Source organism: Cibotium barometz, chromosome 19, assembly GCF_041138505.1.
Source record: "Cibotium barometz isolate CiBa-2024 chromosome 19, ASM4113850v1, whole genome shotgun sequence".
In the NCBI taxonomy this organism is placed as follows: domain Eukaryota; kingdom Viridiplantae; phylum Streptophyta; class Polypodiopsida; order Cyatheales; family Cibotiaceae; genus Cibotium; species Cibotium barometz.
This window is the reverse complement of record NC_141064.1, coordinates 34,817,477-34,832,165: the sequence shown is the minus strand read 5'-3', so window position 1 is coordinate 34,832,165 and position 14,689 is coordinate 34,817,477. Positions and strand designations below refer to the sequence as shown.

Genomic DNA, 14,689 nt, shown 5'->3' with positions numbered 1-14,689 from the left:
GTGTCATCAAGAACAATGGACTTGCATCGAATACCTGCCACTGAGGTGCGCTCTCGCCATGCATCCCACTCCTCACAAACTACAAGCTGCCTCGAATGATTCTTCACTTCAAAAAGACGCTTTAGCATAAGGAAATTATATGCAAAGCGTGTATCTGAATACTTTAAGAGATCCTTTGGGGATCTCTGTCGATATACAGCCAAAATGTAGTGGTGGCGAGTGATAAATGAAACAATGTGATTGCCCATTTCAATAGAAGGCTCCACCCACTGCATCTTACCAATATCTTTGAGGAGATTGTTGAGCCCATGTGACATGCAAGGAGTGAAGCAAATATGTGGATACCTATCCTCAATGATCCTCCCTGCTGCCCTGTTTGAGTTCTCTCCATCAGAAACAAACTGGATGACATTATTGGGACCCACGTACTCAATGGCTTCACTCCAAATATTTGCCAATCTCTCTGCAGTTTTGCCCGCCTCTGAATTGTCAACAGCTTTAATAAAAAAGCTACATCCTCTGGAGTAGGCAAGGATACCCTGAATGGAGCGGCTCCTGGTGTCACTCCAACCATCACCCATAATAGTGACGCCACATCTACGCCATACATCCTGAATGGGTCCCAAGGCATCCTCTATGGCCGTCCTCTCTGTGGCTAGAAGTGTAGTGCGCAATGCCTCGGATGAAGGTGGAGCATAGCCAGGTCCGAAAGAAGCAATCTCCTTCACCATATCTGCAAAGTATGGGTTGCGGGCCTTTACCAAAGGAACATCTGCAGCATAAAAAAACCGTGCACTGATGCATCTACTTGTGCCCTCCTCCCAGGGTGCCATGATGCCACAAGACTAGCCTGCACTGGACCTCGTGAAGCCTGGGTCTGGGAAGCATTTGTTCCATGTGCGGATGGCTGTGGAGTAGCCCCAAATAATGCGGTAGATGCACTCGCTGAAGATGCCACGCCTGCAGGTGTAGCTGATGATGATGTACCTCGAGGATCAAGAACAGAGGGCCGACTCCCTGCTGCATCAAGTCTATCTGCAAGTGCCTGCAATCGTATGATATCTGCTCCTGACACTGTAGGGCAAACAGAAATGCCTTTGCCTCTAACCCCCAACAAATGGGCTCGCACACGATCCGTGCCTCCAGTCTTAATGCATCCACAAAAGTGGCACTTCCACTTGCGTGACCCTCCTCCTCTTGCACTATCATATCTGGACACAAGATCCACCTCATTCCACCAAGGGGATCTGTTTTCTGCATCTATGCCACGAGGAGGTGCCATTGAAATTGATAAATGGCTGAAAATTAAAAAAACATGCAAAATGCCCTTGCATGAGACATAAGTAAAGTGTCCACAAAGTGGAAAAAAACGCAGCAAACTAGAATCTCCAAAATCCAATGTTCATTGCGTAAATTTTAAATCTTACCTGCTGAGTGCTCGAGACTCGAGTCACGAGTGCCACCCGAGCAAAAGAAGGGGCCAACTTGCCAAGGCCCAAGAGCCTAGAGGAGGGGCCAAGAGGAGGTAGGGAGAGTGTGCACTGTGGGGCAGCCAAGGCTCAAGGTAGGGAGAGTGTGGGGAAGCCAAGAGGAAGGGTGGGATAGTAGGTGGAATGGAGAGTGTGGGGCAGCCAAGGGGGCAGCGTGGAGTGGTAGGGAGAGCACACAAGCAGCAGGCGCAGCCAACGAAGCAGGCGCAGAAGCGAAAAAGAGCCGTACGCTGGAAAAAAACGGCCGCCAGCGACTTAGCGAAAGTACACTTTTCCGGAACGCCCGGAACGTGCGTTTCGCCCTAGCGTTCCGGCGTTCCGACACGCGTTCCGCCACGTTCCCCGGCAAGTGCCCCGTTCCGGCTCCCGTTTCCACGTTCCGGGCACGCCTTGCGCTTCGGAGCGGCGTTCCGGCGTTCCAGGAAGGCGGAACGCCGTTCCGCGGTAACTATGACTTCAAGGCCAAGGACAACAGCAAATGCTGTAACCGATAAGACCCAGACTACAAGAGGGGGTTAGGCACTCCTTCACTATCTACAAAGTTCAACATCAAGCTTTCACCTCTTGACTGAATCTTTTTTTTTTTTTTTTGAGATTTGGTTCTGATCGGCTCTTTATTACGCACACACAAGGCAGGCCCTCCTCCCACCTCCTTAACAAGGGCAACACACAGCTGTAGCCAGGCAGGGTTTGAACCTGTGCCTTTGCATTAAGACCCGAAAGCCCTAGCCACCCGCCTACATGCTGATTCCCAATCTTAAAAGGTACTAAACATAACATATGCCTATCATAAGACTGTATCATACAGGGAGGTTAAGCAGGAGTACAGAATCTACTGTGGTTTAAAGCTAAACAACCCCTTACTCCTCAAAAACCTTTTAACGTTTTGATTGATGGACACAAAGATTGTACAATGGTCGTGTGAAGAAACAATCCTGCAAACCTTTGATTCAACAGCCATATCTCGTCCATTACTTAAAATTCTTTTGTCTCCGTCTGCTTCATTCGTACAATCGGAGCAAAAGAAATGCTCCAACTTCTTCACTTGCTCTGGAGTAAGATTCATGCATGAAGGATGGAACCTGCATTTTAAAACATATTTAATAAGCAAATCCATGTACTCAAATTCTCTCATTACTGGAAAAGAAAATATAATAATATCAACAAGGCAGCTTGAGTGAGATCCTGACAGCATATTATCTTAGAATCCTAGTTATTCAAAGCTCAACGACTTTCATTTGTAAGCAATGACTTGTATTCTAAAACATATGAGATAGGAGAAGAGGGGCCTGATAGAGGGGGGGGAGGGATTTCAGTGGCACAGGCTCACGAGTCATATTTGGCCTTAGTGCAGAGATATGTGATTACAACATTGCATACATGTGGTGCATAGCATGCACTGTACTTTCATTTGTAAGCAATGACTTGTATTCTAAAACATATGAAATAGGAGAAGAGGGGCCTGAGAGAGAGAGAGAGGGGGGGGGGGGGGGGGGAGGGATTTCAGTGGCACAGGCTCAAGAGTCATATTTGCATACATGTGGTGCATAGCATGCATTGTACTTGCTATTTCATGTAATATGTGGGTGTGCACAGGGTGTTGTATTTTTATGATCTTCGAATATTAAATGGTTTAATTTCTTGATATTAATTGGTTTGATGTGAACCCTTCTACTAGCATAAAGCACCCTGGAGACCCTGCTTTACTTGGAAAGCAGAAATGGTAATCCCTTTCTAGATGACTTCAAAAGGCAAGATTCCTTTGGAGTTGATAGTGTTAGCACATTCATCCCCAGTTTCTGCCCATATTAGGTGTCCCTTTTGGTCCCTTTCCATGGCCCTTGATTGTGGGCTGGCCACCCCTTTTATTGTATATTTTTCTGGGATTTTTCCCAGCCTGGATGTATTTTACCCAGTCGGCCAGCTGGCTGCTGCACTGTACCTAGTCGGCCAGCTGGCTGCTGCACTGTACCTAGTGGGCCAGTTCACCATGTCCAGTCAGCCAGCCCCTCTTTACCTATAGCATAGGTGGGCTGGCCTCTCACTTTTTCATCTTGCCTAGTCTTTCTTTTGCTCCCTCACTTATGAGACACTTTCTGTCTCTTGCTTGGGACTCTTATCATTTCAGTATATTCAGCATCGTTGCTCCATATCTCTCTCTCTTGCACTCTCTGCTCAGCACACTCTAGTACTTATTTGCTTCCGCTCTGTGCAATCATTCATGGTATCATCGCTCCCCGTTCAGGGATTCTCTCTGCTACCCCAGATTGTGCCCTATCTACAGCCCCTTCACCTCTGCGTTTTTTTCAGATTTGCAGCCCTCTGGATGCTGCATTTTCTGGACAGTTGCTGCTGATTGCTTTCCCTTCACTTTGGCTTCATCACTTACAGCCTGAAGGTACTTTCTCATCAGCGTTTTCTCCCTTCTTGGAGTTTGGAACTAGGCAGCCTGTTTTTTCAGGACTCCAGCCCCTCTTTGGCTGCATTTTCCTCTCCACTGGACATTCCCTTTTGCAGAGGGGGTCTTGTGGTGGTTCTGGCAAACCTTGGTACCTGTGGTGGACACTCCTTCCGAGATTGTGCATATTTCTCAGATTGAGCCCAAGCTTTTGTGATGGTTGCCCCAACTACACTTCATATGTTCTCTGAGTCTGAGTCTGCAAAGTAGGATGGTTCCAACTACACTTTGTGGAAGGTGAAGCTGAAATAAGCCTTGCCTGGCGTGGATCTCTGGGATTGGCTTGTTACACCTACCAATGCCACCCCTCCCACCCTCGCTTCCAGTGGTGTGACTCAAGCACAGATTGATATTTGGCAAGCAAATAATCGTCGTGTTTTCTCCTTTCTGATGTTGAATTGTCAGGATTCTGTTCTCTCTCATGTGCGTACAGCATATGCTGTACATGAAGTTTGGAAGGCATTTGCAAATCTCTACGAGATTAAGTCTCTGGGTCAGATTTTGGCGTTGGAAAAGCAACTTATGAACTTGTGAGTTTCTGCCTTTCAATCTTTATCTGCTTTCATCTCGAAGATAAAAGATCTCCGGAACGAGCTTGCTGTTTGTGGCAAGGAAATCTCTACAAAGGATATGGCTATTCGGCTTCTCTCCAAGCTTCCAGAGAGGTTTGATGCTTATTTTCAGTCTCTTGTTTCTTCTCCTCGTCCTGTTCTAGTTACTTGGGAGGAAGCTCTCTCCTTCATTATGCAGATTGAGTCTCGCTTTGAGGCGCGGACTGGCACCTCTGGTGGTTCTGATGGAGCTTTGGCTACATGAGATAAAGGAAAGAATCAACAGAAGAAAGGGAAAGGGGGTTCTGACAAGAACTCCAAGGATAACGACAAGGATAAAGACAAAGCCAAAAGCAGATCTTCTCAAAACAAGGACATTGAGTGTCATTATTGTGGCAAGAAGGGTCATAAATTGCCCCAATGTCACAAGAAGAGGCGGGATGAAGAAGCAAAGACCTCTTCCTCTACAGCGGTGTCTCGGACCAAGAAGGATGATGGTATTCTTCTATCAGCAGGTACTCGTCGTATACTTGCTCTTGTGACTTCTTAGTCGTGGTCGTGGATTGTGGATAGCGGTGCTACTGCTCACATGACACCCCACAAAGATTGGTTCGAGGACTTCACTACCAGGACAGGCTTTGGGTGATTCTTCTTCCGTGCCAGTGCATGGACATGGCACAATCCCCATCCTCCGCTCCTCCGAGGACAAGAGGTACTTCTCTAACGTTCTATACATTCCAGATTTGGCATTTAACCTTTTTGTCAGTGAGTGCCCTTACAGCTCAGGGTGCGGAGGTGATCTTCTCTCGTTATGCGATTACCTTTCGTGATAAGGAGACTAGTAGCATCTTGGCTTAAGGAGTCCAAGATAGTGGTCTGTACAAGTTGACCGCTTTGCTTTCTTCTGGTTCTTCTTCTGCTCTTTGGCATGCTTGATTTGGCCATTTGAGCTATCAACTTCTACAGCGAGCTTTGAAGGATGGGATGATTGAGGGTTTACCGACCATCAAGGTTCCATCTTCTGTTTGTTCCTCTTGTTTACAAGGGAAGCAACACAGAGCCACCTTTCCAAAGGAGGCGATACACAGATCTTCGACATCACTTGCTCTTGTTCATGCAAACTTATGTGGTCCTATGCCTACCGCGTCTTTGAGTAAGGCGTTGTACATGCTCGTGATGGTGGATGACTTCTCCACAGATACTTGGGTCTTCTTTCTCAAGTCCAAGGATGAGGCTTTTCAACACTTTTGTGATTGGAGAGTTCAGGTGGAAAAAGAGACCGGTTCCTCGGTCAAGGCTCTCAGGACTGACAGAGGGGGTGAGTTTACATCCTGGAATATTGCAAGAATCATGGCATTCAGAGACAGCTTACTACAGCATATACTCCATCACAGAATGGAGTTGCAGAGGAAGAATAGGTCCATTATGGAGATGGCGTGTGCTATGCTTGAGCAGTCTTTATTACCTCGATGTTTGTGGGCCGAGGCGGCTTCTACTGCTGTCTACATTCAGAACAGGTCTCCTACTGCTGCTCTTCTAAATAAAACTCCATATGAGGCTTTCCATGGTGAAGCCCTCTATTGTTCATTTCCGGATATTTGGTTGTTCGGCATAAGTACATGTGCCTAAGGAGCAGTAACATATGGATGTGCTTGGACTAGCAATCCGCAGTTGAGGCCAATTGCAATATAAGAGGGAGGGAATGTAACTGTTTGGCCCTCCTAGCTCTTCTTCACATGATGAAACCCATGCCCGGACACCAGACAGGTGGAAGAAGACATGGGGACAGGGTCCATAAGGTTTGATTAAGAAAAAGCACCATTCTTGGTCAAAAGTAAAAAGTCAAACAGGGTTGACCGCGAGCCAAGGGCACCATTGGAAAGAAGAGACTGAGTCGGACCAAAAAGCTAAAAGGCGCTTTCTCAAAAAGCAGCTCTAAGGCCAAAAAAGCAAGGCCTTAAAGCCAAAAAAGCAAAGCACCAAAAGTTGAGTAATATTTTATTAATAAAAGTAAAAAAAGCAAAAGCAAAGGCAAAAAGGGAAAAGCAAAGCATAATAAGACAAAGCAAGGCTTTTTGGCAAAAAGCAAAGCCCTCCCTAAGTATAAAAGAAGCTAGAGCCCTCTTGTTTTGGACATTAAGCTTGTGGAGAGCAAAGAGACCCTTATCTTCTTCCACCTGCCGCCGCCTCCGCCTGGCTGTCGCTCAGCTCAGCTATCTAAGAGCTGCTGCCACCCAGCTCAGCCACTCCAGAGCCGCCACCGCCCAGCTTTGGAAGCTTGAACTTGGGTATATAGCTTAAGCATGAAGCACGGAACTTGGATATATAGCTTGGGCATGAAGCATGAAACTTGGATATATAGCTTGGGCATGAAGTTTGGGAATGAAACATGGAACTCAAACATGAAACTTGACATTGGACTGGAATCTGGACCTGGACCTGGACCTCGATTTGGATTCATTGGACTTAGATTCATTGGATTTGGATTTGGATATTAGATTTGGTACTAGCCTGGTGAGAGATACTTGCGGGTCATCCCCGTGGTGTGCTGGGTATCACAGATCTCATGCCTCGACATCGACATCGACATCGACTTGGATATCTATTTGTTTGTTTTGTATTCAACAATGAGCATGTAGTAGAGAGACCCATTCAAGGAGGGGGTTGGGGATTGCCCACTCAAGTCGAAGTGAATCAACTTGAGGATACCCCGAGCATGATGAGTAGCATGATGTGGAAACGGTAAACGATGCGGCTTTCCCATTTGACATGGTTGGTAGACATCGTTTGTCAGTTTGAGGCTGGGTATGCCTTCAACCAACTGGTCTCGAGACAACTCATAGTTTGTGTCATAGGACCGATGACCATACCAAAAGTGCCATTGTCATTCAGTGTCCGAAGGGGGCACTGAAAGATCATCAAGTAACTAACAAATCTGAACGAGTGCAGACCATAGTCACAGGGAATGGTTATTTTTAGACTTGGGAATGTTGGAAATGGCAGCATCTTCCCATTCCCATTCCCGTCCCATGTCACTCTATAGTCACATGGAATGGCCATTCTCAATCTTTTCCGTCCCCGTTTCCCCATTCCCATTTCGCGTCCCATGTGACTATGGGGCAGACACTTTCACTGTAAGCCCAGCGGGGCGTGCAATGACAGACTCAACCATGTGTCCAAGAGATAAAGATATAGAGCGAGAGAGAGAGGAGAGAGAGAAGGGAATAGGGATCTTGCACAGTACACCACATTGAGTGGGGAACAGGCCCCGCCCCCTTTCAAGAATTTATTCAGGAACAATCCACGGGCATGTTGGCCACGATCAATACAATCAATGAGATTATTCGAGGTACATGTGGATGTCTTTCCTAAAGCATAAATCAGATGCCTTCCAATACTTTTCCACATGGGTTTGGTTAGTCACTAATCAAATGGGCGTCTCGATTGGGATTGCTCGTAGTGACAATGGTGGTGAGTTATCTCCCATCAATTTACTAAGTTCTTGCAAGAACGGGGCATACTCACCTCCACCAACTCCCCATCACAAAATGGAGTGGTCGAGCGCAAGAACCGAACTGTGATAGATATGGCACGCTGCTTGATCGCCTTTGGTCAGAATCAATCAACACTGTAGTGTACCTTCTGATCCGTTGTCCCATGGTCGTCGTTCCTCATAGGATCCCGTTTGAGGCATTTTATGGCGAAAAACCGACTGTTTCCATTTCCGTGTCTTTGGGTGTGTCATGCGTACACTCACCCTTCGAATGACACGAGGGGCAACCTTGAGCCAAGGAGTGAGTTGCTCATTTTTGTGGGCTACTCTTCTGAATCAAAGGCTTACAAAGTTTTTGATCCAAGATCAAACAAAGTCTTCGTTCGTCGAGACATTGTCTTCGTTGAACGAGATTTACTTCGCCTTCCGCTGCCCATACCATCCGAACAAGAATCTCCGACTGTGCCACACAAACCCAATCAGTCAACTATTACTCCACCTCTTGAGGAGCCATCCTGTTCCCAACAGCCACCTAGGGACCCGCTGGTACCAACAGACCATGCATGATTTTGGCATGCTTCCCCATGATACCCCTTTGGACGGTCCTCATCGGTCCACTAGGCTCACTCCTCGTGCCTCATTTACCTCTGTTTCCTCCACGGACTATGTGGTGCATGATGAGCCAACATCGTGGAAAGATACTATCCAACAGCCAGCCTGGAAACGGGCTATGGAACAAGAACTCCAAAGCATTGATCGTAATGGCACCTGGTCCCTTGTGGATCACCCTCGTCATAAGGTCATCGGAACCAAATGGATCTTTCGCACCAAATTTAAAGCCAATGGTACCTTGGACAAATACAAAGCCCGGCTTGTCGTGCAAGGTTTTCGCCAAAAAGAAGGCATTGACTTCAACGAGACCTTCTCACCTACCGCTCGAATGACGACAATCCGTCTTACTCAATCTAGCCACCCACCATACATGGCCAGTCTATCAGATGGATGTCAAGAGTGGCTTTCTAAATGGCATTCTCGAGGTAGAGGTCTATGTTGACCAACCTCCGGGTTTCCCACTCCATGGGTATGAAGACAAAGTCTTCCACCTACATAAAGCTCTTTATGGGTTTAAGCAAGGGTATCATCGCATCGACAAACTTTTATGCAGCCAAGGTTTTCAACCATCTCACTGTGATCCCAATATCTATATCCACACAGATCAGGGGATGATTTGCTACCTAGTGTTGTATGTTGATAACCTCATCATTTCTGGTTCAAATCAAGCCGAAGTGGCTGATATCATGGCACAGTTGAGACGAACTTTTGAGATGATTGATCTCGGTCTTCTCAAATATTTCCTTGCCATGGAGGTGGTCCAACATCCCGATGGTATTTTTGTGTCACAATAAAAGTATTGTCTTCAACTCATTCCTTCCTACTTTCCTAATGGTGTTATGCATGTGGCTACCCCATTGGATCCAGCCATCAAACTATCAAAGGAAGAGGACTCACCTCCACATGAAGAGCGAGCCTACCGCCAAGTGGTTGGGAAACTCATATTGCTCACAAATTCTCAACCTGCCATTTCCTATTGCACATCCATTCTAAGTCAGTATTTCAATGCTCGTAAGGGTCCACATTGGAGTTCAGCGATGAAGGTTGTTTGCTATCTGGCAAGAACCTTTATGTTATTGGTGTTTCATTGGGTCTGGTACCTTGTGTACTTACTTGGAGCACATCTATTTTGGTATAGTCTCATGAAAGGGGATTGTCCATACAAATGTTGCATTGCATAGCATCTTTATGTGCTTGCATTGGTGTTCCATTGGGTCTGGTATCTCGTGTACTTACCTCGAGCATGTCTATTTTGGTATAGTCTCATGAACGAGGATTGTCCATACCAATGCTACATTGCATAGCATCTTTATGTGCTTGCTTGCAATTGAAATTGCATGCTGTTTTCATCCTTGCTTGATCAATGTGTAGTTCCGGGTAAGGGGACACCCACCCGCAAACCGTGCATATGAAATTGTCTTTTGATATCGTCATGTGGCATGTGACAGGTGGTAAGTAGTGGTCATAAACCTAGCCTTAGGAGTTGGCACTAATTTATAAGTGTGTGTGTACACACTTCATTAAGTTTTGGGCGACTAACAAAACTCAATGTCTACCGCCTAGACCTTATCCCCTTTGTACAAAGGGAGTAACCAGTCATGTGTCTTTTCTAGCTTGCTCAACAAAGCACCCGCCTGCCACCTAGGATGGACAACTCACCACCTCACTCTTCCCTCTCTCTCTAGAAGTAGGCACCTCCATGAGAGCTTTTGGGTTGTATTTTCTGCACTTTCTCCTTCCCAACTCCATATCCAAGCTTGCTAAGGTGTTTCCCAAGCTTCCAACAGTGTTTCCGGGTGCTATTCACTCTCCTACACACTCCGATGACTGAAATTCAGCAAAACAACTCTCTTTCTTGCTGTAATTTTTAGTCTTTTTGCTGAAAGCCCTAATTTCAACCTTCCTTTCTCAAGTTGAACCATAGGAAAAGCTTTCCCAAGACTCCCTTCATCGTTTTGAAGACTTTTGTCACGAAGGATTGCGACAAAACGAAGATTTCAACACTCCAAGCACTTCCATCGCAAAGACTTCCGCTGTCATCGACTCTACTTACAATTGGTAAGCTTTTCTACTTAAATATGGAAGCAAGTAGCAGGAGGGAGGAACCGGATTACAAGATCACATACCCTATGCAGTGTTCTCTTGTCCTACATGCTCTCTTGTAGATTGTTGCTACCATGTGTTGGTGGAACAATAGAGAGCAGATAGTAAGGAACATGGGCACTCGAGAGGGTAGTGTGAGTTGCAAGTCTACACCGACAACCACTTTGTTTGCAATACTGTATTCATATGCATTGGTATGGAAATCTGGTTAGAAATGTCCATGACACTATGTACTTGATTCTCCCAAGATCAATATACTTTATTTGAGGGAGGGACAGGCCGTTTCGGCTCATTGTGCGTCTATTGTCAAATCAGCAAATTACTTCTTGTATTGAGCATATTGTCCATTACACATATATACCTTCGTAAGGTTAGAAAAATTTGAACTTACGAATTGAGAGATTTGAGAAAGAAATAATAGTAAAGAAGTACAAAGACAAAAACAAAGCATTTGAAAGATCAAAAATAAATCAACTAACAAACCTAGCTACTAAGGAGAGGAAATCAAAAGATAATATCAAACGAAGACTTTTAGTCAAGACATTAGCCAAAAAAAACAAAAAACAAAAAACAAACAAACAAAAAACAAACAAACAAACAAACAAAACAAAAAAAAAACAAAATAACAAAAAACAAAAAACAAAATAGCAAAACAGAGAACTGTAAACTCTAGACCTAAAGCACTAAGAGCTAGAACCAAACATTAAGCTAAACTTTAAAAAAGACTTCGACTCAAAAGTGCAACCATTAACTCCGATGTCTGTCCGAACATGTAGTGTAGGTTCATCAACTCTATCATGCATAGCGTCGACAATAAGCTATGACATCCCTATTCACGTCTTCAATGCCCAAGAGTAGGTGCAGGTTTGTATATGGTTAGTCCAAAAGCACATGCTTTATAAAACTAGCGAACTGAGTTTCTATCACTCTCCGGAGGTGATGAGCATACTCAGCCATGATAGAGACTAGCACTCAAAGTCTGCTCTAAGGTATAACAACAAAGAATCACAAAACATAAGAAAGGACCAAACTAAGTCTATATTAAGCTAGAGCGAGAAAGAAAAGACTAAACAAGGTCTACTCTAAGTTAAAACAAAAAACCCTACTCTAAGCTAGAACAAGCCACTTTTACAAAAAAGAGTATTGAATTATGAATTAAGTGGGCTTTTCAGCTCCCCACTTCTATAAAACTTACTCCTTATCATTTTAAACATTCCAAAAGCTGAAATACCAAAGACAAACTTACTACGATTCATGAAAGAACGAACCTTTCTGAAAATCTTATTGAAACTATAACCTTTTTCGATAAGCAACAAAATAAGATGGCATGATTGAGAGATAAAGGCAAATTTAGTAGAGCAAAGATGAGAGAATCTAAAAAGGTGAGAGCAGATAACACTATACTTAGTTGTATCAGAAATATTGAAAGAAAAGTGTGGCATCCGAATGATCTTTAAGTTAGCATATTCAGGTTGTAAGCATTTGTCATAAATATCTACTATGAAGCCTGAAGATGATTGAGTGATCTTAAGGTCTAAAAAAGCATAACTATCGCTATTTGAGGTGCAGTTAAGTTCGCAAAATTCCTTGGGATAGATCCCTCCACCTAAGGAATTTGGACTGATATACAAAAACTCTTGAAAGGAAGGAATGTCGAGAACAAAGTGATCATCTACAAAACGTCTCACATTACAAAGTTTGTTAAGAAAGACTAGACAAGTATTAGCAGAAATAAGGTGTTCCATAAAATCAAACTCATAAGTAAAAAGATAAAAATTAGCAAGAAAGATGGCACAATTGGTACCCATGGGAATACCAATTGCTTGCTTAAATAAAGAGTCGCCTACGGACATATAAAGGTTATCTAGGAGAAAATCTAACCAAGTACAAATGTCATCTTTGTCTACAATTTTGGTGAATCTTTTCTTTCTCTTATCTACATCTTGGTTTTTACTTTTTAACCAAGAAAAATCAAAATGCAAAGCTGACTTTTCTACTAATAAAGCCTTGCATCTATCCTTTTCTAATCTATAGGTAAAAACTTTCGTCATAAGGGATCTAATCCTTACACGTAAGTCTTCTAAGTCTAGTTTGGTATATAAGGTCGTGAAGTCAAAGGTTTGAAGGCATAAAGGAGACGACTTTTCAGCCAGGGTCCGAGAGGAGTTTAAGAATTTCAAGGCAAGTACTACTCCTATAAAGTCTTTTAAGACCCAACTCGTGTCTGTAGGCACGTCAGCATCTTTAAGAAGATTTTTCCAAAGGTCATGGACACTAGGTAAAATGGCTTTAAAGTAATGACTAAGCCATTTAGAAACATTCGTCAAAGATGTATTGCAAGAAGCAACTATGAACCTGGGCCTTATAGGATTCTTATGAAACTTCCAAACTGTATACAAAAAAGGCAAAGTAGGGTTGCACTTGAAACCAAACGATTTACAAAAATCTTGGTGTTTCAAGATAACGTCTTGAGAAGAAAGTGAACAGCTAGAATAAGTCTGAGAGGAAGAATTCACTTCACTTAACAAACATTCTAAGTAAAACTTTTTACCATAGTGACATGGGACGGGGGGAACGGACCCTAGGGACGGGGAGCGCGTGGGACGGGGACGGGACGTCCGCGGGACGGCAGAACGGGGACGGAAACCTGACGACGAAGTGGAGACACCGGGAACGCGTTTCGGGAACGTTCCAGGAACGCCATTCCCTGTCCGTACGGAGACGGTCAAACAGACTGTTGGCGCCATTTTTGACCGTTGGCGGGGCGCCAACGGCTATCTGTCTTGACCATTTGGCCCTTGCGCCACTCCTCCAAAGCTTCTCTCTCGAGTCTCTCTCTCCCACATGGCTCCCCTCTTCTTCTATATAAGAGACCTCTACCTCCATGCTCTCCTCAAGCCCTCTCCTCTCCAAGCTCTCCCTCTCCAAGACCCAAGGCTCAAGCTCTCCCTCTCCAAGCTCTCCTTCTCCAAGCTCACCCTCTCCAACCTCTCCAAGCTCACCCTCTCCAAGCTCTCCTTCTCCAACATCCAAGCTCTCCCTCTCCAAGCTCACCCTCTTCAAGCTCTCCTTCTCCAACATCCAAGCTCTCCCTCTCCAAGCTCACCCTCTCCATTGTCCAAGCTCTCCTTCTCCAACATCTCCATCCGGATTCTCCGTCTTGACTCTTTCTCAAGCTCTACCATCCATCTCAAGCTCTACTCTATCACTATGACATCCTCTTCTCAAACCCCTTCCTCTCCTCAACCCGGATCCGCCGCCGCCGCCTCCACTTCAACACCCGCTCCATCACAAAGAAGGAGGCCCGCTGTACATCGATGGAGTTGGTGGGATGAGGTAGAGTGCTCGCAATACGGTCAAGGGGGTGGTTCAAGACCATGGGTATGTAAGCTTTGCGGCTACAAGCGAACCGGCGGTGCCCACAAAGTGCGTGCTCACTTCTTGCATGAGCCTGGCAACAAAGTGCAATTTTGCAAGGAGGTTTCGGCCGAGAAGAAGAAGGAGCTCCTTGAAAAGCTTGTGGTTTATGAGGCGGCCGAGTTGGCAAAACGCAATCCTCAAGTGGCCGTCGACCCCACATCCTTTGTGAGGACATCAACGCCGCATGTACCTTGTTCATCAAGAGAGGCATCCGCTTCCCGGGGACGCCAAAGTACTCTTGATGAGAATTGGAACCCTCAATTGAAAGAGGAGGTGGACATGGCGGTGGCACGATTCTTCTTTCATGACCACATAGCATTTCGGGCGGCACGGTAAGTCCTTGGCACTATGCATATGTATTATTATTTAATATTTATACTATTATGTATTAGGCGTTTATACTTTAGGCCGTAGGGTTGCTCATGTACTATTCAAATATCATGCTCTAAAGACTAAAAGACTAAATGATAGTAAAAATCTGAATTTTGTTTGTGTTTTGCATATGGTGTTTTGGATAGATCTCCATACTTTCGGGCCATGTGCAAATTGATAGCGGAGTATG

At 44.9% G+C, this 14,689-nt stretch overlaps 2 protein-coding genes across 7 annotated transcripts in view; both read right to left on the bottom strand.

The window, feature by feature from the left end:
* LOC147628513 (chromatin remodeling protein EBS-like) overlaps positions 1–14,689 on the bottom strand; it is a 58,820-nt gene that overhangs the window by 32,094 nt on the left and 12,037 nt on the right. For all 6 annotated transcript variants that reach the window (XM_086813710.1, XM_086813706.1, XM_086813705.1 and 3 more), the window contains exon 4: positions 2,434–2,572. In XM_086813710.1, coding sequence (XP_086669836.1) covers positions 2,434–2,572 — 139 coding nt within the window. The remainder of the gene's footprint in view (positions 1–2,433; positions 2,573–14,689) is intronic.
* On the bottom strand, positions 11,856–12,515 carry LOC147628515 (uncharacterized). Its single transcript, XM_086814066.1, has one exon. It carries the CDS (start codon positions 12,513–12,515, stop codon positions 11,856–11,858), a length of 660 nt encoding a protein of 219 aa, XP_086670192.1.

What these genes read in the sequence shown, in the direction of transcription:
- LOC147628515 (XM_086814066.1), bottom strand. Translation starts at nt 12,515, where the DNA reads ATGGGTACCAATTGTGCCATCTTTCTTGCTAATTTTTATCTTTTTACT.